The sequence below is a fragment of the Crocodylus porosus genome, unplaced genomic scaffold, assembly GCF_001723895.1.
Source record: "Crocodylus porosus isolate Cpor-Errol unplaced genomic scaffold, CroPor_comp1, whole genome shotgun sequence".
Lineage (NCBI taxonomy): Eukaryota > Metazoa > Chordata > Crocodylia > Crocodylidae > Crocodylus > Crocodylus porosus.
In genome coordinates, this window is record NW_017728934.1 from 4,137,140 (window position 1) to 4,160,183 (window position 23,044).

Genomic DNA, 23,044 nt, shown 5'->3' on the forward strand with positions numbered 1-23,044 from the left:
GGTTCCATGCCACATTTCTGGCCTGCAGGGTGACAAGGTGGAACACCGGTTTTATATTATCAACACATACCTTTACCTGACAGCTCGCACTTTAACTCATTTCTTTATCTTGATCATTTCTGTTTTCCCGTGCTCACAGATCATACAGTGAATCAGACTAGCGACGGTAACTGCGGTTTCACTTGCTGGACTTTAGGCAATGGGATCATATAGCTGTGTTCAATCACACTGCAATGGCTTGTCACTGATGCTTGATTTGTGATATAATATCTAACTCCCTTAAGTGTGAAAAGGAAGCTGCCTGCTTCCTTTAGGATAACAGACCACAGCACTACTTTCATTAGCACCAGGACTTTAAATGAACAGTTCCACGAAGCTCCTTTCAAATCATAAAACGTGAGTTTTACATAAAAGTGTGTTTACAAATTATTTGCTTTTTACTTGATTCTGCCCATCACAGCCTGGAAGTTATATACATATACTGGCTTTGTAGTTTTAAACCATTTGTGAGACTCTAGAATTTTTTCACAAAATAAAAATAGGATTCCTTGGTTTTTAGAAATTCTCTTCAGCTTGATGAATATAGACAGCAAATTGCTGCTTGCAGTTGCAGGATCACACTAAGCTTTTTGAGAAAAGGGGTACTGAGGGTGCCACCAATCAAAAAGGCGCACACTGTACACAGGGTCCAGGACAACCTGCATTCCTTGGTCAACTCGGGGTTTCTTGCCATTCCAAACTGGAGAATCCTGGAATACCAGCCGCACTCTATGATGCCTCATGTCAGTGCTCACATTTATTGTGAACTGCAGGGGGGGAAAAAAAAAAAAAAACACAAGAAGACTATTTAAACAGACATCTAGAGATCATTTCCAGAATGCCAGAGTGCACATAATTTCCTTTCTATTTACTGCTGGGGACTCTGATCACGATTTTTTTTCCTTGCACAATTACATTAAAGTTTATTTTTGATTATTTTAAGAATAAAATAGGTTAGCACAAAACAGAACTCTTGAGGATGTTTTCTATTAAAAAGTGGTGGGGGCAGGGGAGAGGCATATATTTTTTTTAAATCAAAACCAGAAAGTTTCTAATTACTCTCTTCTAAAACAAGATAATTCCATTTTAGAACTCACATCTTATGGAAGGACAAGGATAGGAGAACTTAAAACTTTTCTCAAACTCAGTTTTCAAGATTTAAAACCGTAAGGAAAAGATATTTTAGGTACTACTGCATATATACAAGTTAACTCCCATCTTTGAAACACAGTACATTTAACTGAAATTACAATAAAAAGCCCAATCCCTTCAAGTTGAAATCAAGTATGAGAGCAGTTGAAGATTCATATAAAAACTAAACTGAGAAGATCCTCAAACAATGGTCCCCAATACCCTTTAGAAGTGCAGCTGTTGTAGAAAACTTTACAAAGAAAGGTAAGGAACCAGCTCCTTTCTTCCAAGCCTTGTATACAGTGTTAGCTTAGTCTTCAACACTTACCAAGGTAAATATCATACCCATGACTATTGGCACAAAAATGAAGTTGAAGGTGGTGATCTGCAACAGACAGCAGTCCTGATCAGGGTTTGTGTGAACTTCTTGATACTGAACAGGTGGCTGAAGACCTTTGCAACAGTTATTCTTAAACCTGGGAGACTTGTACGAGAAAGAGACAGAGACAGAGAGAGACTCATTCAACTAAATTAAATCTGACCAGAAGTTCACTTCACATCGAAAGGCTAGTTGGCAAGGAATTCCTACCAAACTCTCAATCATTTGGACAGACAGCTTACATGGACAAGAAAGGCCTCTTTCCTGGGGCAAAGCATTTGCTTTGGAGTGGCAGAATTACCTTTTGAAAGACAGGGTCTGTAGACTTCTCAATATTGTGCTATAGCAATTTATCAAGATTAATGGAGGGCTTCACTACAGTGGTAACCTCACTTTTCTATGCACTGCCAGCACAGTTCTTTGAAAACTTCAGAAAACAAGACCTTTAGACAAAAGGTTTTTAATGTGGCCCCTCAAATTTAGGCCAATAAATTCAAGTGGCCTGATTTTCAGAGGTGCCAGGCTACAAATCGCTATTTGAGTCATTTGGACAGCAGGCTAAATGCCCATCATGAGTGGAGAAAAGGAACTATGGAAGTAGGGTCCATTTTGCAGTTCAAAGAACTGTCTCCTGCTCTCAATCTGCTATTCTAAAGGTAGTTTACCAAACTTCTGCATTTAGCAATGTTTATTTTTGTTACTCCAAGATCACAGATTTCCACTGATCTACCGTCACCCTGAAGAGTAATCCCAGAGAAAGAAAAATACCATTTTAAGAACCCTGCCATTTTGGTCCCAACATTTCAATAACTAAACATTTAGCTTTCTTACCTGTTTTTTGAACTTAAAATTAAATTCCCACATAGTTTCTTGTCTGTTCCCATCAATCTTTCTGCACCAGAAAAGCAGACACTGTTGCAGAAAAAAAAATAAAGTTATGAGACCCTTAGAGCTTAGGACACCACACGCAGCAAATTTTAGCGCACACAGTCAGACCAGCTTAAACCAGAGGAGCAGAAGAGATGGCTAACATCTGAGTCAATTATACTCAGAAAATCCACAAAGCACTTTCCATTTGCCAGGCAGAAGCTGACAATTTTGCAATACCAGAGCACAGTATATGAGCCAACAACTATATAGCCTTCAACCCTACCCAGCCATTCCAAAGGGAACCAAAGGTGGAATTGATTTGGTTCTTTCACAGGCACACAACACAGAAAGCAGCTTAATTAAATTAATGTCTCTGGTCAGCTTAACCACGCATTCAGTTCACACATAACAGTGCAGCAGCAAGGAGGAACTAAAGCAGGCCAGAGGAAGACAGAGCAAAGGACAAAGACAAGACAAAGACCATTTTAAAAAACAGGAGGTTGTTCTGGGGGCACTCTGGAGTCAGGAGATTCCCCTTCATAGCCCCCAAATGTCACTAATGTCAGACTAGGGGCATGTTTTAATATTTTGCAAGTACAAACTGAAGCTTTGCTGGTGCACCTCGGATACCAGGCCAAAACACTCTTCTGTTCTGGAGGAGTACACTGTGTCAGATAGCTTAGCCACAGAGGCAGCAAGGTACCAAAGCATGACACCCTGGCAAACATACATGAAAGGATTCTATGGCTAGAGATCTTCATAAATTGCACTGGAAATGCCCCCTGCAGCAGCTCCTTTAATGTTTTTTGTATTGCCACTTGCTCCCCTCCTTGATTGGCGGAGGGGCCCTGCCGGCTGGGCAGTTTACCAGGGAAGCAAAAATAGCAGCATATTTAAAACCACAATTTTTGCTTCGCTGGCTATCAGTGGCAAACAGCCCAGCCAGCAGGGCTACTCCGCTAATTGGGGGAAAGGAGGGCAAGTGGCAAAATGAAAAACATTTGCAGGGGGTACTTCTGGTGTGATTTACGGAGATCTTTATCTATGACAAGGTGACTGGGGATCCTTTTACACAGGGGTGCGATCTGGGGGATTGTAGGGGCCAGCACAAAACACTCTTTAGAACTCTTGGCAGATATCAAGGTGAGTGGAAGAGAAACACAGCACAACATCCAAAAACTGTCAGTGATGGGAAACTTTTAGCACTTAAGAGTTGTCTGGTAGCCAGAAAAGAAACAAAGAAATGAAATGTGCCACATCTCATCTCTGACAGAAATCAGCCATCCACCACAACTGGCCATTACTAGTCCTGCTAGCAGACTCAGTTGCAGCGAATGAGGCAAGGAAGCAATTTTCTGCCTGAGGGATGGTCTCTCTGGCCTAAAGAGGGATACTCTCTCTGGTCTCTCCTCCCTCTCACCATCTGGTAGCTTATGCTATTTTCTGTCCTGTACCTGCTCTAGGGACAAACATTCCACTGTGGCACCAAGGCTGTCCAATCTGATTACAGGAGGGCAGCTGCAATCTGAATCATATTAATGAAGTTTTGTTCTAATTGGGACATGGTACCCACATGACCCACACTGGAACAAAGTCTAGACTATTTTTGCTGTTAAATTCTGATTCTGGATTGTATCACCTGCATAATCACTGGCAAGAATCTGACCAGGATCCCTCCTGGGGTGAATCCCTTAGACATCACGTGCAAGGCTGAAGCGGAGTTAAGCTCAGAACACTTCCACCAAACACGTAAGCAGGGTGTGACTAATTCTATCTGATTACACTGCTGATTGCTCCATGGAGCCAGCATCAGCTAACAGTGCATTTGATCATGGCAAGTAATTAAGCACAAAATGGTAAGTACCTCCTAAGGGGCAGAGGATGTTGTCCACGTGTCAGCCGTCCTGCCCTTCAGACGTGCGCTGCATGGCCTGCTGCTCCACCAAAAATAATGGGGGTGTCTTTAAAGGGCAAACACTTCTGCTGACACCACAACAGCTCCAGTGTCCCACACAAGCTACACTAAGGAAAGAAAAAAGGAAATTAAAGAGGAAAAGCTAGATTCAGTGAGAGAGGGGTCTGGAGCCTCCCCTTGCTGCATGCACAATTTACTTGGGCATCTTCCGTTAGTGTTAATAGACCCCTAAGGGTATAACCAAAACCCATGAAAGCAAGGAAGCAGAGAGGTAATGTAAGGTCCCACTCAGCATACACCATTGTGCCTGGGCATTACAGCACATGGAGCAAATGCAGACAGTCTGGAGATCTGGTATGCGGAGGCATACACTGGGATCAGACACAGACATTTCTGTCTTTTGATGGGTTTAAGTCAGACCTCCACTGTTATTCTAACAAAGACTTTTCTTCATTTAATTTCCTTTTTTTTTTTTTAAACAATGAACAGTTACCAGATATCACACACAAAGAGTCTTTACAAGACAGTTAGTATGGTATAAGCACTAGCAGTGGGCACCAAAGCCGTCATGGTGTCAATATGAATGACTACTGTCAGGCAACCCTGCTGACATCATTAAGCTGGAGGAATCTGGCTTTTACAGCCTGGGTATAAGACTAATTGGTTAGGTTGCTCCAAAAGCAGGTTAGATTCCAGGGGACTGAGGATATTAAACTCAAAAGCTAGTGGAACTATGATTTTCTTTTCAGAAAGATCATGCCTGAACATAATATTCAGGAAAAGAAACTCAGGGTGGAAATGGCTACAGAAGACCTGTGCACCGAGCTGCCAATAATCCTTTAACCTGACCAGCTTGCTACCCAGATGTTTGCAGGTTGTCTCGTGGCTCTGATCTAGAAGTGCACCGATATATCGCTCCATATTGGATTGGCACGATAAAAGGAAAATTGACATTATCAGCAATCATCTTTTTTTGGCCAGTGTAGCCAATAATGTCACTGATAAATGCCAGGTGCATGCATGCAGCTGCAACATGCACACAGCCAGGAATGCAGCCCAAAAGTGAGGAGAGCAGCTTCCTACCGGTAAGTCTGGGGGTTGGAGACAGGCCATGGGGAGGGAGGGAGGGCAAATTGAGGCCCCCACAGTGAGGGAGGGAGTGGAACAGGAGCAGGCACTGCCCAGCTGGGACAGGGTGGGGCATGGTGCAGGACAGAGCTGCAGGCAGCTCGTTCAGGGGGTACAGGGAAGGGTGGGCAGCTCCCCACTGCTGTGTGCACTCCCAGGGGAGGCATGTGGCCCCGAGACTTGTGCACAGGATGAGGGTTAACTGCAAGCTTTGGGCCAGGGGCTCTGCTGGCCTCTTCCCGGCAGGGGTGGTTGGGCCAGGACTGCACTCAGAACCAGCAGAAATGGGGCAGTGTGAGTGGCTGTGGAGCTTGGAGGGGTGGTTACAGGGTAGGCCATAACCACCCTCAAATTCTCCATAGCCACCTCCCAGCACAGCCCACCCAAGCACAGCCCTGGCCCAGCCCCCGCATCAGGAAGAAGCTGGTGCAGCCCCTGGTCCCAAGCCTGAAGAGGGGAGCCTGCTCTTGCCCCACACACAAATCCAGGGTGCACATGCCCCTCCCATGCCTCCATCACAGGTGCACACAGTGGCAGGGAGTTGCCTCCTCTTCCCCCTGTACTTCCCAGATGAGCCACTCATGGCTCTGTCCTGTGCCCTGCTCTGTCCCAACTGAGCAGTGCCTGCCCCTACCACATTCCCTCCTTCAGCACAGGGGCCTCTATTTGCCCCTGCCCTCCCCCCAACACCTTTACCCACACAGACTCACTGGTCAGATGCTGCTCTCCAAGCTGCCAGGCTGCATACTGGCTATCAGACTGGTATCGGCTGATATGGCTGGTTAATAATCAGCCATCAGTATCAGCCAAAAAATCTTTAAGTGGTACACCCCTACTCTGATCCCAAGCAGCAAGCCACTTTATCAGTGCCCTCACATGGAAGGAAGGGTAGGGTGAATGTCACACAGCAAAGGATGAGTTTGTTGCATCTTGCATGGAAAGAAAGTGAAAGTGTCCAAACTGTACCCCTCAGCTTTTGGAGGCTGAAAGCCTAGTTCAATATATTTTTAGATTTTGGAGGGGGAACCCCCGCTGCACTGTGACTTAGGCTGGTTTGCCAAACGTCAGTCAACTGGGAATAAGAAGCAAACTATAACTGCAGAAAGAATGAGGAGTCAAGTTATTAAGCAGCAGCTAAAGCGGGACAGATACTGCAAAACTCCATGCAAGGACATCAGGGGAACTTCTCTCACTGAAACCCAGAGCAATTCCTCCCAAGCTTTCCCCACCTGCCTGCATAGCCATATTCAAAAGCATGCACTCACTTCTCATGTTAGCCATACACGCCGCCTCGCTCCCCTTTGGCAGATACCAAGCCTGACAGGCCACAGAAGCACAATGTCAAGGTACTCTCCTTTTAGAGGCTGTAAGCATCACTTCTGATGCTCTTGGTCTGCTCCAGTTGGGAGAGAGCGCATTCCCAGATTACACAGCACTGGGGAGATTTTTTTAAATCAATTCATTCATTCATTTTAAAATGCTGCCATCTCATTGAGGCAGATGACATTTTTCTAGTGATACTGGTATGATGGAAGCACTCTGAAGGGTCAGTCATGGACCAGGACCCCACTGTGAGTAGAGTTGTATAAATGCAATACATTACAAATCTTCAAAAGCTGCTCTTCTTAGCACCGATATTGTCTATACGTCACTGATCCAGCACACACTTCACCAGTATTACTGTGAACAAGACTTATCTTTTGAAAGAAAATAAAATGTAGAGAAAGGGTAACAGCTGGACCCAACTTAATTAATTTAATCAAATGATATCACTTACTTTGGAATTTCTTAAAGTGCTGGGAGTGGTCTCTGGAATAGCTGGATTCCCGGACACTCGAGAAGCGAAAGGTTCATACATGTGGTATAACGAACGGATTACACATGCACGCAGGCAGCGCAGTTTTTCCATGGATTCTGGACGTAAGCGGAGAGGCAGGTATGCATCCAGGGTATAGTGCCTACAGAAAGACCATGACAAACCAAAAATCCCTTTGTGAAGCCAGAAATAAGTTAAAGTAAGCGTCCCATAGTTACAAAACTAAACATTAAGAATTAGCAGAACAAATGGATCCCCTGTCAAAATGCCTTGGCTGCCATAATACATGCTCCCCAGACAGCTGGTATCCTAAGCACCTGGGGCTCTCTAAGTGCTGCGAGTATGCCATATTTATTTATCAGCATGTAATCACAATCAATGCTCAAGAAAGAGGTAAGCCTTTAGCAGAAAAAGCTAACCCTTTAAAAAAAATGAGAGGATACTTACTTTGGCAAAAGCATTTCTGAGCATTTTGAAGCAAAAATGTGTCCTCTCAGGAAAATGTTATTCTAGCACTTAGTTCATGACAACCAGAAAAGCTTGCTAGATTTTAAAAATATGTATTGGATATATGGGAAGATACCCAGAGAGTGGGCATCTGATATATGGGAAGATACCCAGGAGAAACTAAAAGGCATTTATCTTAAGAAAGGTTGTTTAAAGTTCTCTACACAGCCATTTTTAACAGAGACAGCACAGGCTAGGAGGTAGATGCCAATTATAGAATGGAAAATAGTTCAGAAGTCAAATGTATATATGTGTGTGTATAAACATATTTATATTACACACGCATGCACATTGCAATCACTTTCAAAGTGAATCGTGTTCTGGATTTAACCATGCATATGTTCCAGTCCAAGACTACCAAAGAGAAACATTCCCATTAATAGCTCAGCAGAGAATCAGACACCACGGAAGACTCTTTAACTTAGATTACAAACTATTTATGGCCGCACCTTCTGTAGAGTCTGGTCCAAAAGGCAGCAGTGCAAGTTACAGTCCATGCTTTCTTACAAATGAGAGAAAATTTCACAATATCTTCTGGACGTATGTAGGAGGCCAGCAATAACCAGATGTCAATGGGATACTCCTCTCCAACATCCCCATCAGGGTTTTCTACAGACAACGGGACACGTTAGCATAACACAATTCCTAGATAACAGTCCTTAAAGTTGGGGGTTGGTTGCCTCTTCTCTATAAATATATCAACACAGCAAGATGAAGGTATGACTGCAGCATGAGTAGCCATGTGTGTGCTGGCTTTAATCTAGCTAACAAGAGCAACAGCAACAATGTTAATACAGTACTATGGCTTTAGCATAAGCTAGCAACCAGCTAACATGCCCACAGTCCTCAAAGGTCTGTGCTCTGGTTATTTGTCCAAGCCCCCTCATCTTCCCATTGCTGTTACCTGTGCTAGATGACATAAACCTAGCGCAGATGTGTTTCAGATCTTATCTTCATTTTACAAACACATCCTACTTGTCACCGTCTTACAGTTGCTCCAGGTCCTTTCTGGTTAACTTGGTTAGCAAACAGCGTGAGCATTTATCTTCCTTTATACTCAACATTGTAAATGAGATTACTAAGACCCTTTCTGAGTGACTAAGCAGCTGCACTGTTTCATCTACATTTCAATTACAGCTCCCATGATGGCAAGCATTAGAGAACGCCACTCAATTCAACCACCTGTTTTGATTCACAAAGACGCTTTAAAAATTTCCACTGCAACCAGACCATCACATACTTGTTCATTTAAGAACAGCTTTGGAGGGAAACAAAGCAAAAATATTTTTCTAATCAATCAGATTTTTTAAGATCTAATGGATTGTGCTCAGACTTTTGATCCATGCATAGTTCACAGGTTCCAAGGCAATGGATCCCAAGCTAGAGGGTGTGACAGCTACAAGTGGAATCACAAGCTCCATGTGGCCTCTGGTACATCTGAGCTTGCAATTACCAAGTGTGCTCTTAATTAACAGAGGCAAAGTTTTACCATGCCTCAGCTGTTCCATACTAAGTTTTCTACTCTTATCTTGCAGTGAGAGCTAAACCAGGGCAGATTTTCTCTGAATGGAACTATTTAATTTTCACTTACAACAAGGGAATTGCAGGCACAGGGCAGTTACCAGGATGCCATGGGAAGTCCCTGCCCTGTTAACTGTAAACATATGAACAAGTGTTGTGCCTGCAATTAACCCCTGGTAAGTGAACCTGCTGGATTTGTTCTTTGTAAGACAGCGAGCACAGGACAGTTACCGTGGAGCAGCTGAGAAACAGAAATCCCCATCTCTGTAAACTGTGCACCAACCACAATGGTAATAGGGCGACAGGAATTCAACCTTAGTATTAGTAGGGGACAGGAGACCTGCTACTAAGCTGTAAATTGCACAACTTCCAGCCCTTCAGAAGGCATAAATATCACACTCTGCTTGAAAGGGGAAAAGGCGAAGCAGATTTGAGAAATGCTTAAACAAAGACAAGGATCTTGGCAGGAACCCCATGCATCGGGCAAGAGGAACAGTCATACCTTTGTGCCTTTTGCTTTTCTTTTTTCTACAGCCAGTTCTTTCATTAGAGCTTTCCTTAGCGTCCATTTCGTCGCTGCTATCACAGGATTCTCCAGACAGGGAAAGTACTTCCTCGGCAGGAACACGAGAGGCTTCCAAACCACAGAGTGATTTCACTGGAACCAGGAACAAGAGATTAGACATGGTTGAGTAGAGCATGAATGGTAACAAGACTGGTTAGGGTCTGGCAGGACTGACTGCAGCTGCTACCATTAGAGGTGTTTGCTGCTATAAGGCATCTGCTTAGGCAACCACTATGAATGGGAATGTCTTTTTGTTTTTAAAGACAAAATTAAGAGGACATGCTGACCAATGTCTCAGCTAAGTGATCATCAACTCATTGGTTTGACTGGAGTGGGAAATTCCATTCTCTTTTACACAAAGTGGCCTCCTACATTTAACAGGACTTTTTGCCTGCTTCTGCCACTTGTATCAACAGCTCTGCAAACTAGTCCTCCCAATCTACATAAAGAAAGATAGAATATGGGTACAGGCCTTGAACACAAGCAGCATATACAAGTTGGAAAGACCAAGGTGGAATCTTCATCTTTTGAGTATTTAAAAAAACCAAAACAAACCAGCACAGGAAGTTACAAAATTGATAACAAAGAGTTTAAGAGCTTGGTCAAATTATGGATGGTACCACGTAATGAGAGAGCAGGCAACTCAAAAACTGTTAGTCTGGCCTCAATAGCACTGAAATCTTTCAAACTGAAAGAAATGACAAATGGATGCTAAGGGACAAAAATGAGGCTGGAAGGATGCACACGGGGTCAGATGCAGGTGAGAAGGCAGGTGCTAGGACCCAGCCGCTGCCAGCCCCTGTCCCTGCAGTAGCGGGGATGAGAAGAGCATCTGCAGGTGAAGCCCCACATCTTCAGACTGTTTTCATGGGCTGGATCTAGCCTGCAGGCTACGGGTTAGAGTCATAGAAAGTTAGGGTTGGCAGGAACCTCAGGAGGTCACATCTAGTCCAAACCCCTACTCAAAGCAGGACCATCCCCAATTAGATCATCCCAGGCAAGGCTTTATCTACCCCAGTCTTAAAAACCTCCAAGGACGGAGATACCAAAACCTTGCTGGGTAACCTGTTCCAGTGTTTTACTACTCTCCTAGCAAGTAAGGTTTTGTTTCCTAATATCTAACCTAAACTTCCCTTGCTGCAATTTGAGACCATTGCTCCTTGTTCTGTCATCTGCCACTGCTGAGAAGAGTCCAGCTCCATCCTCTTTTGAACCTTCTTCAGGCATTTGAAGGCTGCTATTAAATCCCCTCTCAGTTTCCTCCTCTCTAGACTAAATAAGCCAAGATCCCTCAGCCTCTCTTCATAAGTCATGTGCCCCAGCTCCCTAACCAGGTTGCCAACCCCAGGTCTAGCAGGGATGTCAAATGCATAGCCTATGGGCTGGTGCTATGCTATCTGACCCACAGACCTCGCAGAAGTGCCAGGAATTCAGGGCCCTCTGCTGAAATCAGGGCCACAGAACCCTGTTGGGGTTGTGCATCAGCAACAGGAGGTGGCCAAAGCTGCTTTAACCCTGATGGCCACTTGCCAGCCCAGGTCAGGACTTTGTCAGGGGAAGGGGAGCAGGGAGTTTGATGCACCAGATCTAGAGGATGAAGAAATGAAGGATGCAGCTAGACATAACTTTTAAAATCTTTTAAAGTTTTAAAATGATGCTACAGCTAAACAAAATGCATGCTGGTTCAGAATGTTTTCGTTGCCCTAAACAGAGCTAAGAGGGAAGCAGACAACAAAGCATTGCAGCAACACTCTTAGAAACCGCCTGATGAGGACATTCTCTGAAGCCCTCAGTGGCACTGGCAAAAGAGTAAGCTTACCACTTGCAGCACGATGGGGAAAGGCTGTCCAACTTGCACAACACTCACTTACACATGTCTTTCCCCTTAAGCATTTGTCACAGGCATAAAGCTTGATTGTCAACTAGCAGAGCATTAGAGATTTTTTTAATCCAATGTTTACTAGTTCAGACTAAGAGGAGGGTTCCCAAGCTACAGACAGGAAGAGCACTCTTGTGGTCAGGGCTCTTGGTTAAGTCTTTAGGGGACAGGGGGGTTTCATAACACTTTCTGCAAAACCTCTGAGTCAAGGTGCGCAGGGTCAGAGTTCACCCTTCATCAGGCACTAAAATAATCAACCAGATTTCCATATCCCAACACTTCAGAGAACTGCCACCATCCCCACAGACTGGGGGTGTCAAACTCACCTGGCACTGTGGGCTGGGCAGCTGGCATGGACCCACAGACCCCTCACCTCCGCCCCCCACAGCATACTTGCCCCAGAGCAGCCTGGGAGGTATGCTGTGGACCCCAGAGCAGGTGGAAGAGCAGCAGCAGCTTCCCCACTAGGGTGATCACCATACAGGACACGCTGATTTTCTGCTATTCTGTCTTCTACTGACACAAAACCTGATGCCTTTTATGACCTCAATTTTTGTCATGAAAACCAGGTCTCTCCCGCAGTCCCGCGCAGCCCTGAGCTTCTGCCAAGGGTCTCACCTTCCTTCTGCACTGCGTTGGCCACGGCTTTCTTCACGCGCCCGGAGCGCACCACGGCGGGGTCGGAGTTGGCGAAGTCCGCCACGGTCACTACGGGAGAGCGGGGGTCAGGCGGGAGAGGGGAGGGGAGGGGAGGGGAGGGGGCAGCCCACACCCGGCCCACCCCACCCCGGCCAGCCTCGCCTCGCCTCGCCTCACCGTGCTCGGAGGACACGTCGTCGGCGCGGAACTTGAGCCGCTTGCGGGCGCCCCGCTTGGGCATGGCGGCAACGGGACGCGGCGGCGCTAGGGGGCGGCTGCGCGGAGCCATGTCCCCGGCGGCAGGGGAGCGCGGCCCCGACCCCCCCCCTCGCTTCCACCCGGCCCCGTGGCCATCCCGGATCTCGCGAGAACTCGCAGGGCGGAAGTGGCATCATCTTCCGGCGCCCGGGCGGGGGGATGTAACATCACTTCCGCGCGGTGGGGAAATTTCCTGGTTTTCTAGTGTTTGTGTGGGAGGGAGCACTCAAAGGAGTGTGTACGGGGGAGCCAGAGGCAATGTGGAGGCTATGGGGGAAAGGGTATTTAAAAAACATGGAGGTTATGGGGGGTATTTAAAAAAAATTGGGGGGGATGCTTAAATAAGAGGAGAGATGATGGGGCCGGGCCTGCTCAGTTTAGGAGAGAGATGCTGGAGGGGGACAGGGGGCGTGAGAAGGTATACTAATACTAAGTAGCGAGGAAAAACCCCATAGGGATGCAATATTGACTCTCTTGCCAGGCAAGACGTGGGGTCACAATGTGAAACCAGCGCGCAGTATCTTTAAAAAACACGGGGTGGCTCGTTTTCACCCAGTGTCCCTGATGGGGGGTGGGAACCAGATGTGGAAGATGATGGTTCAGCCAGACAAGGGAAGGAGTGTGCACAGTCCTGGGGGAAAGGGGCATCAGGAGCTACTGAGCGCAAGAGGGAGGGGCAGGGCCTTCCTAGACCCTCAGTGCTGGAGGCTGCAAGTGGGAGAGGAACAGGGGAAAAACCCTGGTCATACCCTGCCCGCTCTCCCTTTTAGCATCCACTGTCTGCCGTTGTGTGACACTAGATACTAGGTGAGATCGACCTGTCTTCTGACTGAGTAAATGGCAATTCTTATGTTCTACCTGCTGTACAGCACTGGTGAGATCGCAGCTGGAGGACTGCGTCCAGTTCTGGGCACAGCACTTTAACAAGGACATGGTAAAACTTGAGAGAGTCCAGAGAAGAGATACCTATATGATTAGAGGCATGCAAGGCAAGTCATACGAAGAAAGGCTTAGGGACCTGGACCTCTTTAGCCTAAAAAAGAGAAGGTTGAGAGGGAACCTGGTAGCAGCTTACCGCTACATCAGGGGCTCGGTGAACAACTGTTATTTTTATTTTTTTAAGAAATGTTCGTGCTCCGAGCCCAATCAAATCCAAATCCATGAGTCGGTCCAGAACCATAAGTGGCCCTACAACCAGCAAACGTCGTTCATCCCTATCGGGGGCTTCAGATATTTCCAAAATCTTTTAGCAGGCATCCTAATGTGCAGGCCCAAGCCCAGAGGGTTGGGGTTTGGATACCCCCAAATTTCACCTGCCCTCAGCCATGTGGCTGCAGAAGCAAACTAGGGAGAGCCTCCCATTTCCATAAAGTGGGCTTTAAGCCCAAACAGCTCAGCAGGTAATAAATCGCACCGGAAGAACAGTTATCCCTGGGAGCACTTAAGGAAAACTGCCTTCATGGACCCAGGTATGTGGTGTTTCCCCTGCCAGGCTCACCAGGGTGCCTTTGGGGATAACCAGGAGTAATGGTTATAAACTAGAAAACCGTTTCAGGCTCAACATTAGGAAAATCTTCGCAGTCAGGGTGTCCAGACTGTGGAATAAGCTTCCTCCAGAGGTGGTACATTCACCAACCCTGGAAATCTTCAAGAGGAGACTGGACAGTCACCTTGCTGGGGTCATCTGACCCTAGTTGTCTTTCCTGCCTGATGCAGGGGGCTGGACCCGATGATCTTCAGAGGTCCCTTCCAGCCTTGCAGTCTATGAATCTGTGTATCATGTATGCCTGCATGACAAGCAGTGAAGTGTGCAACCTAGTTCTAAAGGTGTCCACAGGTTTGTTACAGGGAAAGTAAGCCAGACTCATAACACCTTCCAGCACTATTGACACAATGTACATTTAACAGTGAACGATCTGTTGGGCATGAAGTGTTTAAAAAGCTGAGGATTTGACAAAATTTGAGTCAGAAGACTCCTGATCTCAGAACCATACCCTTGCCAAGTGTCCAGTTCCTGTTGCAAAGCAAGGAAGTGCCACATCTCTTTACAGAATTGGAAGAAATCAACATTAGAGAAACTATCCATATTTCTTCTTACCTTTGATTCTAAGTATATTTTTCCTTGAAACTGACCAAGAGATAAATCAGTCTGAAGCAGACCCAACATAAAATAATTCAGCCTGTAAATGGGCTTGTAAAGGAAAGTGTTAGGCAACCTTAACTGCAGGTGCCATTACCGGCACTGTATAATTACGATTTAGGTTCTAAGTATTGATCCGGGGGGCAGGGGTTTTTCTCAAATTTGATGTTATGAAAACTGACTGGCTGAACAATGACAGTAGCTTCCTGCTGACATGTCTGGCTTGCGTTGTTTAAGTTCGCTGATTTTCAAACTTACAAACAGGTGCAAGATAAGTTAATGTAACTTAGACTTTAAACAATTTTGATAGTTCTCACTATTTGGTTTAGGTTTCAATACAAGGCTCTTGGTGTGATGCATAAGGAAATGATGCCACCTTGTGGTGAGAAAAATAGGACTCATAGGTTGAAATTGACCCTGCAAAAGAAGAGAGCACTTTTTTGATGTAGGAGATTAACTTCAAGTTTGATCTGTCGTCAGTCTGGAGCACCTCAAGAGTTTGCCCATTTGCTTATAGTTTTGATATTTGTTTTTTAGGGTAGGGCTAAGATTCAGAGTGACCTAGACAAACTGGAGGATTGGGCCAAAATAAATCTCATCAGGTTCAATAAGAAGTGCAAAAAGTCCTGCACTTAGGACAGAGCAGTCCCATAAACCAGTAGTCTGGGGGCTGACTGGCTGGGCAGCAGCTCTGCAGAAAAGGACCTGGGGTTTACAGTGAACAATAAGCTGAATATGAGTCAACAGTGTACCCTTGTTGCAAAGAAGCTTAATGTCATACTGGACTTCCATCAGTTGGAGTGTCGCTAGCAGATCAAGGGAAGTGATTATTCCCCTGTATTCTGTGCTAGTGAGGCCATATCTGGAGTATTGTGTCCAGTTTGGGCTCCCCACTACGGAAAGGATGTGGACACATTGGAGAGTGTTCAGTGGAGGGCAACGAAAATTGTGAGGGGGCTGGGGCACATGACTTGTGAAGAGAGGCTGAAGAAACTGGCAGGGACAGATTAATGGATCAAAGGGGGCAGGAGGCGCAAAAGCCCCCATGGCTCACCAAAGGCATCCAGGAATGTCTCCTAGCTAAAAGGGAGGCGCACACCCAGTGGAAGGGAGGGGCCATCACCAGGGAGGATTATACTGCGGTTGCTCGAGGATACAGGGAGGCAGTCAGGAAGGCCAAGGCGGAGATGGAACTGAGACTAGCTTCCCGGATCACGGACAACAAGAAGTCCTTTTTTAAATACATAGGGGGCAAAAAGAAGGTTCCAGGTAATGTGGGGCCCCTGCAAGACATGCTAGGAAATTTGGTTGTCACAGCAGATGAGAACACTAACCTATTTAACAATTTCTTTGCCTCCATTTTCCTGAGCAGGGACCGGAACAGCCACCCCCCTTCTGGGCCCCTCCTTACACCCTAGGGGAGGCGCACCTAGGCCAAGGATTAGTGAGGAACTAGTTAGGGAACTTCTGGAAGGACTGGATGTATTCAAATCAGCTGGTCCAGACGATCTCCACCCTAGGGTACTGAGGGAATTAGCTGAGGTAATTGCATGATCCCTGGCACAGCTTTACAAGCACTCGTGGTGCTCTGGTGTGGTGCCAGAGGACTGGAAGAGGGCCAATGTAGTTCCCATCTTCAAAAAGGGGAGGAAGGAGGACCTGGGAAACTATAAGCCAGTTAGTCTTACCTCAATCTTGGGCAAGCTTTTTGAGAGAATTATTCTGGCACATGTCCACGAGGGGCCAGCGGGGGAGATTATGCTTAGGGGCAACTAACACGGGTTCATTAGAGGCAGGTCCTGTCAGACCAACCTGGTGGCCTTCTACGATCAGATCACCAAATCCTTAGATGCAGGAGCAGCGTCAGGAAGGCCAACCGCACCTTGTCATGCATCCACAGATGCATCTCGAGCAGGTCCAGGGAGGTGATCCTCCCCCTCTATGCGACACTGGTCAGGCTGCAGCTGGAGTACCGCGTCCAGTTCTGGGCACCACACTTCAGGAGGGATGTGGACAACATGGAGAGGGTCCAGAGGAGGGCCACTTGCATGATCGGGGGCAGCAGGGCAGGCCCTACGAGGAGAGGCTACGGGACCTGAACCTATTCAGCCTCCACAAGAGAAGGCTGAGGTGGGATCTAGTGGCCTGTTACAAACTAGTCAGAGGGGACCAGCAGGCATTGGGGGAGTCCCTGTTCCCCCCCGAACACTACCAGGAGTGACTAGGAATAATGGTCACCAGGTTGGCAGAGGGTAGATTTAGGCTAGATATCAGAAGGCGCTACTTCACGGTCAGGGCTGCTAGGATCTGGAACCAATTTTCAAGAGAAGTGGTGCTGGCTCCTACCCTGGGGTCTTTAAGAGGAAGCTGGATGTACACCTTGCTGGGGTCGTTTGACCCCAGTACTCTTTCCTGCCATGGCAGGGGGTCAGACTTGAAGATCTGCTTAGGTTCCTTCAGACCCTACTAACTATGAAACTGAAACTATAATGCAAGGGCCAAGCGGGCCTGGTCCCAGGGCCCCCTGCCAACCAGGGGCCATGGCTAGGGCAGGGGTCCACTGTGCTCCCCAGCCTGCAGGGGAAAGTCCTGTGAAGCACTGAAGCTCCTTCACTTGTTAAATGCGTGAGAGCAGGCAGGAGGCAGTGGCTGGGAACTTGTCTGACTGTTTCATGGGGACAGCCAGGGTGAGGACGGCAGTGAGGATCCTCACTGCCCCTGCAGCTGGATACTCAGCTAGTCTGTCTCTCTTCTGTCTCTGTGCCTGGAAGGTGTTAGGAATTACGCTCTTAAAGCCACGTGCAGTTTGCTGTAGGCTGGGGCAATGATCACGCAAAGCAAGTATCCGAAGTCAAATACAGAATCTTTATTCGCTCGAGCGAGGTGCCTCCGGAGAGGAACCTTGCCTACTAGTTATAATACTTTTTTATACTTCCTAAGTGCAAAAGCGTTAGTTCGTGATTAGCTCGTGCTTGTAAAAATACCCAATCATCTATTAACTAAACCACTATTCTGTCCAATCAAGCGGCAACATGGGCGTGAACACCGAAGTTTAACTCTTGTGAATTACATGCCCCTTATATTTTGTCTCAAGATGTTTCTTTATCTAACAAAAACAAATCATGCCCAACTTTCAAGGTTCTCCTGTTGACGAGACTCCCCTGTTGACTGGATTCAGCTAGTTTCATATCTTATCAGTAACTCTCACACAGTAACCCTCACACAGTACCCCTTTTCCCTCCCCGCTGTCTTGTAAGTGCTGTGTCCACTTTTATGAAATGGAGGCGAAAGGAGAAAGAAATGGCTTCACTTTTAGCATTACAAAGCCTTGCTTTGACCCTACAAGATTCATATACAACAAAGGAGGCTGATCCTGCTCTCCTTCCCTCCCAAGGGTCAGGTCACAGGGCAAGCAGGCAGCTCAGGATGGGCTGCTGGTTTGTAGCAGATACAGAATGTATTTGTGTCTGTGTTGGGGGATGCAACTCTAAAATAACCCCAAACATTGCCAGATCCCCCCTGCGGGGCAGCATGCAGTGCTTTAGTTCTACTGCCAACGGCTGCTTTGGGGCACAGAGAAGGGAGATCCTGCTGCCCCCAGGGTGCTTCCTGTAGTTCTGCACCCCAGATAAGGCTGCTGATAGAGAGGGGTCCACATCTCTTCTAAGTGATGGCAGCTCATGTGGGGGAGTGTGAGCTGTTTCAGGGGGTGATTAGATACAGATCTGTCTGTCTAAAGAGATTTATATAGAGAAAAAGATTGTGTAAGTACATCTATATATATGTTTATATATTGTAACAGGGTCCTGCCCTGTTACTAGGGGGTCAGGGGAGTTTGAACAGCCCCACACCCCAGAAGCAACTCTGCACACTCACCCCATACCTGGGAGAACTCACCAGGGGCTGGGGAACCAGGTCATGGGACATACTGAGTCCCTCAGCAAGGGAGCTGATACAGGTGTGCGGAGTGAGAGAGGGTTAGCCTGAGGGTGAGCCCGGAGTGGGAATGATAAAAGACACTGAAAGCAGCCACCAGGAGAGAAGCAGGGCTTTTCTCTGTTTGTTTGCTCACTTATTTGCTTGATCATTTGCTTTGTTGCACAAGCCTGCAGGCTCTGCAAAGCCTCTGAAAGATAAGAGGTTCAACCAAAAGGTGATAGCATATTTGTTTAACTTCTTTTGTTTGTTTGGCATCTCTAACAAGCCTGGGTGGCCTTCGGGTATTATCTACTAGCCTGAATGCAGCAGAGGCAAGGACTCTAAACAGTGTGTCCTTGGCCAAAGCCAGTAAAGAGAGCTTTACAGTATATGAAGTTTAGCACATGTTTAATGTTTCAGGAAAGATTTAAAAAAACCACTTATGTATCAGGTAGGCCTACTGCTTTATTTTAGTTGTGGGGGGTGAGCTCCTGGGCAAATTTCCTGTTTACCCAGGGCCCTAATAAATCTTAATCTGCCACTGGGAACTGAGTTTATTTAGTCTAGAGAAGAGACGACTGAGAGGGGATTTAATAGCAGCCTTCAATTACCTGAAGAGGAATTCAAAAGAGGATGGAGCTGAACTGTTCTCAGGGGTGGAAGATGACAGAACAAGGAGCAATGGTCTCAAGTTCCAGCAAGGGAAGTTTAGGTTTGATATTAAGAAGAATTTTCTCACTAGCAGGGTAGTAAAACACTGGAACAGGTTACTCAGACAGGTTGTGGAAGCTCCATCCTTGGAAGTTTTTAAGACCCGGCTAGGCAAAGCCCTGGCTGGAATGATCTAGTTGAGGATGGTCCTGTTTTGAGCAGGGGTTGGACTACATGGCCTGCAGAGGTCCCTTCCAACCCTAAATTTATATGATTCTTCAAAACTGCAACAAGTGGCTTCACACATGTACTTTCAATTCCCTATGGGGTAACAGTAGAATTGCAGATGACTTAATTTCATATACATTCTTAGTATCATAGTACTTAGGGTTGGAGGGGACCTAAACAGATCATCAGGTCTGACCCCCTGCCCCGGGCAGGAATAGGTCCCGGGGTAAATGATCTAACTTCCATTAGCCAATGACCTAACTGGCGTTATTCTGCTTTATGTCATTTGCTCTTCCACTCAGGTGCCTCCTGAGCCTGCTCCCCATGACAACATCTTCATCAGTGACTTGGACGAGGGGGTAAAAAGCACCCTGTTCAATTTGCTGATGACACTAATATGTGGGGGGATGTGGGCACGTTAGAAGGAAGGAATCGGCTACAATTGGACCTAGACAGTTTACAGGGGTGGGTGGACGAGAACAGGGTGGGATTCAACACTGACAAGTGCAAGGTGATGCACCTGGGGAGGAAGAACCAGCAGCATACCTACAGGCTGGGGAACTCCCTTCTCATCAGTGAAGAGGCAGAAAAGGATCTTGGAGTCATCATTGACTCCAAGATGAACATGGGCCGGCAGTGTGGGGATGCAGTCAGGAAGGCCAGCTGCACCTTGTCATGTATCCACAGATGCATCTCGAGCAGGTCCAAGGAGGTGATCCTCCCCCTCTATGCAGCACTGGTCAGGCCGCAGCTGGAGTACTGCGTCCAGTTCTGGGCACCGCACTTCAGGAGGGATGTGGACAACATGGAAAGGGTCCAGAGGAGGGCCACTCACATGGTCAGGGGGCAGTAGGGCAGGCCCTACAAGGCCAGGCAATGGGACCTGAACCTGTTCAGCCTCCTCAAGAGAAGGCTGAGGGGGGATTTAGTGGCCTGTTACAAACTAGTCAGAGGGGACCAGCAGGCATTGGGGGAGTCCCTGTTCCCCCGTGCACTACCAGGAGTGACTAGCAATAACAGCCACAAGCTGGTAGAGGGTAGATTCAGATTAGATATCAGGAGGCGCTACTTCACTGTCAGGGCAGCTAGGATTTGGAACCAACTTCTAAGTGAAGTGGTGCTGGCTCCTACCGTGGGGGTCTTTAAGATAAGGGTAGACAATCATCTTGCTGGGGTCGTTTGACCCCAGTACTCTTTCCTGCCATGGCAGGGGGTCGGACTTGATGATCTGCTCAGGTCCCTTCCGACCCTACAAACTATGAAACCATGAAACTATCATACATAATCCTCTCAGTATTTTTTTTTAATATTCAAGGAGCCTTTTTCCAGCAAAAATTTGAGGAACTAAGACAATTTTGCCTACCCTTTTTGAATAAAAGTCATTCTATTAATGCAGACTTACTAAAGGAAAAAATAGTTAATATATCCTAAAGACAGCTGGAATTTAGACATTTAGGTCTTGCTCAAATAGGCCTACATTCTGAACAGCACCAAAGTGTTTTTAGGCATTTTTGAAAATGTTTAACTATTTCTATGCTTTTATTATTACTTAATAATTATATTATGGTGGGGCCTGCAGTACATAATTATGTTCAGGGCACCTTTGCACTTGGTTTGTTACAAATCCTGTTTTACTCCTTTATGGGTGTGTCTACACAAGATATGTTAATACACAGTAGTCTAATTAATGCACATTACGGGTGTACATCTACATGTTTATATTAACTTAGGCTAATTGTGTCTAAATTGGATACCTGCAAGTGCAGGTATCCAATTTAGGTGCAGTTAGTTAATGCACATGTAGACGTGACCCAGCACTAACTTTAGTGCTGGGTCTGCCCTGCCACTAGAGGGCCAGCCTGAGCCCAGCCCCAGGGAACATCCAGGGGCTGGGATGCTGGTCACCCAGGGCCCAGCTCCCTAGGCTTCCCCCCCTACCATAACCCCCCTCTTTGGGCTTGAAAACCCAAAATATTTTAAATAGTTTTCCCCTTGTATATAGTTTCCCACTTGTTAGCAGGGTTTTTTATTGTTGGTGGGTGGGGAGGGTGGTTGAGGGGGAAGGGATGGGGGTGGGTGTTACGAGGGTAAAACACATTTTTCTTTCACCTGTGTGTGTCCTGCATTTGGTGCTGGGAGTAAGCAGGGGGTAGAGGGGATGTGGGTGGCAGGGCAGGCAGGCTGGAGTGGGGAGTGCAGGAGGAGGGGGTTGGGCAGGGCCTCCCGCACTTAGTGCCCTTGCCCCCACTGGTGAGTGTGTGGCTGTTCTGGGGCCTGGGAAGAGGCATGGGGGGCAGCAAGGCCAGCACCATGGTCAGCAGGAGCATGGGACGCTAGTCATCGCTGGCAGGGGCTGGGCTGGAGCAGTGGGGAATTGGGCGTCACTGGCAGGGGCTGAAGCAGCCCTGGCACAAGGAGGCAGGGTGGGCAAGGAGGGAGTTGCTGCTTGCTGCCCCTGCACTGGGCATGCAGCTCCTGGATAGGGAAGGGGCTGACCAGGCATCAGAGTTTCCCAGATGGCTGCCAGGTGCTGGCAGCTGGCTCCGGCTTCAACATCAGCCATGTGGCCAGAGGCTGGAGCTTCCCCCACCACCCCCCGCACTGTGGCCACAGGAACACTTGGGAGAGCTGCAGAGACTTGGAATTACCTTTAATGCAAAGTCCAGGGACTTGGGAGTAACCTGAATCCCAAGTCCCTGCATGTGTAGACACTTGCCCAAAATCACTTAATATGTGTTAGCTTATTGCAAATTAAATTTAGTTGCACTTAAATGCGTGTATAGATGTGTCCTGAGTAGAGGTGCACCAATATATCAGTCCAATATCGAATCAGTACCGATATAAAGAAAATTTACTGTATCAGATGTGGGGCCAATAATTTGGCCAATAAATGCCTGCTGCAGCTACCTCAAATTTTGTCACAACTCCGCTCCTAGCACTGCTGCCTCCAGCTGCCTGATGCAGCCTCAGCTCTTCCCAGCGCATGGGTGGGGGCTGGACATGGAGCTGGGCTGCATCTGGTGGCCTAGGGCTGGGAGTAGAGTGGCGGCAAAATTTGGGGTGGCTGCAGCCCCCTGCTGGCATCCACTCTATGCCCAGCCCCCACCAAGAAGAGCTGCACAGCACCAGCTCCAGCCCCAGCAGATCCGGGGGGCACCCCCCCCACACACCCTCCTGGGAGCCATGCCCTGCATGCACGAGTTGCATCTTGTGCCTCTAACCCCCTGGGCAGTGCCTACCCCTGCCCTCTTCCTCCCTCACCGCGGGGGCATTGATCTGCCCCCTGACGCCTCTTCCCTTCCTTCTCTGCTTCCCCAACAACAGACTTACTACCTGGAGGCAGCTGTATTGGATCGGTATCGGCTGACTATGTCTCCTTAAATATCGGCTATGGGTATTGGCCCCCCAAATCTCTATCGGTGCACCCCTAGTCCTGTGACATATAAAGAAGGCATAAGAA

General features: G+C 47.3%; 1 protein-coding gene across 1 annotated transcript; it reads right to left on the minus strand.

Moving 5' to 3' along the window:
- Positions 1-414: 414 nt before the first annotated feature.
- On the minus strand, positions 415-12,739 carry TMEM183A (transmembrane protein 183A). Its single transcript, XM_019546352.1, has 8 exons — positions 12,567-12,739; positions 12,369-12,458; positions 9,809-9,964; positions 8,235-8,394; positions 7,240-7,420; positions 2,381-2,461; positions 1,499-1,654; positions 415-806 (listed from the first exon to the last, which is right to left on the minus strand). The coding sequence occupies exons 1-8, from the start codon at positions 12,676-12,678 to the stop codon at positions 621-623; spliced, it is 1,122 nt and encodes a 373-aa protein (XP_019401897.1). The 5' UTR covers positions 12,679-12,739; the 3' UTR covers positions 415-620.
- Positions 12,740-23,044: the final 10,305 nt, after the last annotated feature.

What these genes read in the sequence shown, in the direction of transcription:
- TMEM183A (XM_019546352.1), bottom strand. Translation starts at nt 12,678, where the DNA reads ATGGCTCCGCGCAGCCGCCCCCTAGCGCCGCCGCGTCCCGTTGCCGCC. An exon ending in CGACGTGTCCTCCGAGCACG is followed by an intron (nt 12,459 to 12,566) that starts GTGAGGCGAGGC and finishes GCTCTCCCGTAG; the next exon opens with TGACCGTGGCGGACTTCGCC. An exon ending in CAACGCAGTGCAGAAGGAAG is followed by an intron (nt 9,965 to 12,368) that starts GTGAGACCCTTG and finishes TCCTGGTTCCAG; the next exon opens with TGAAATCACTCTGTGGTTTG.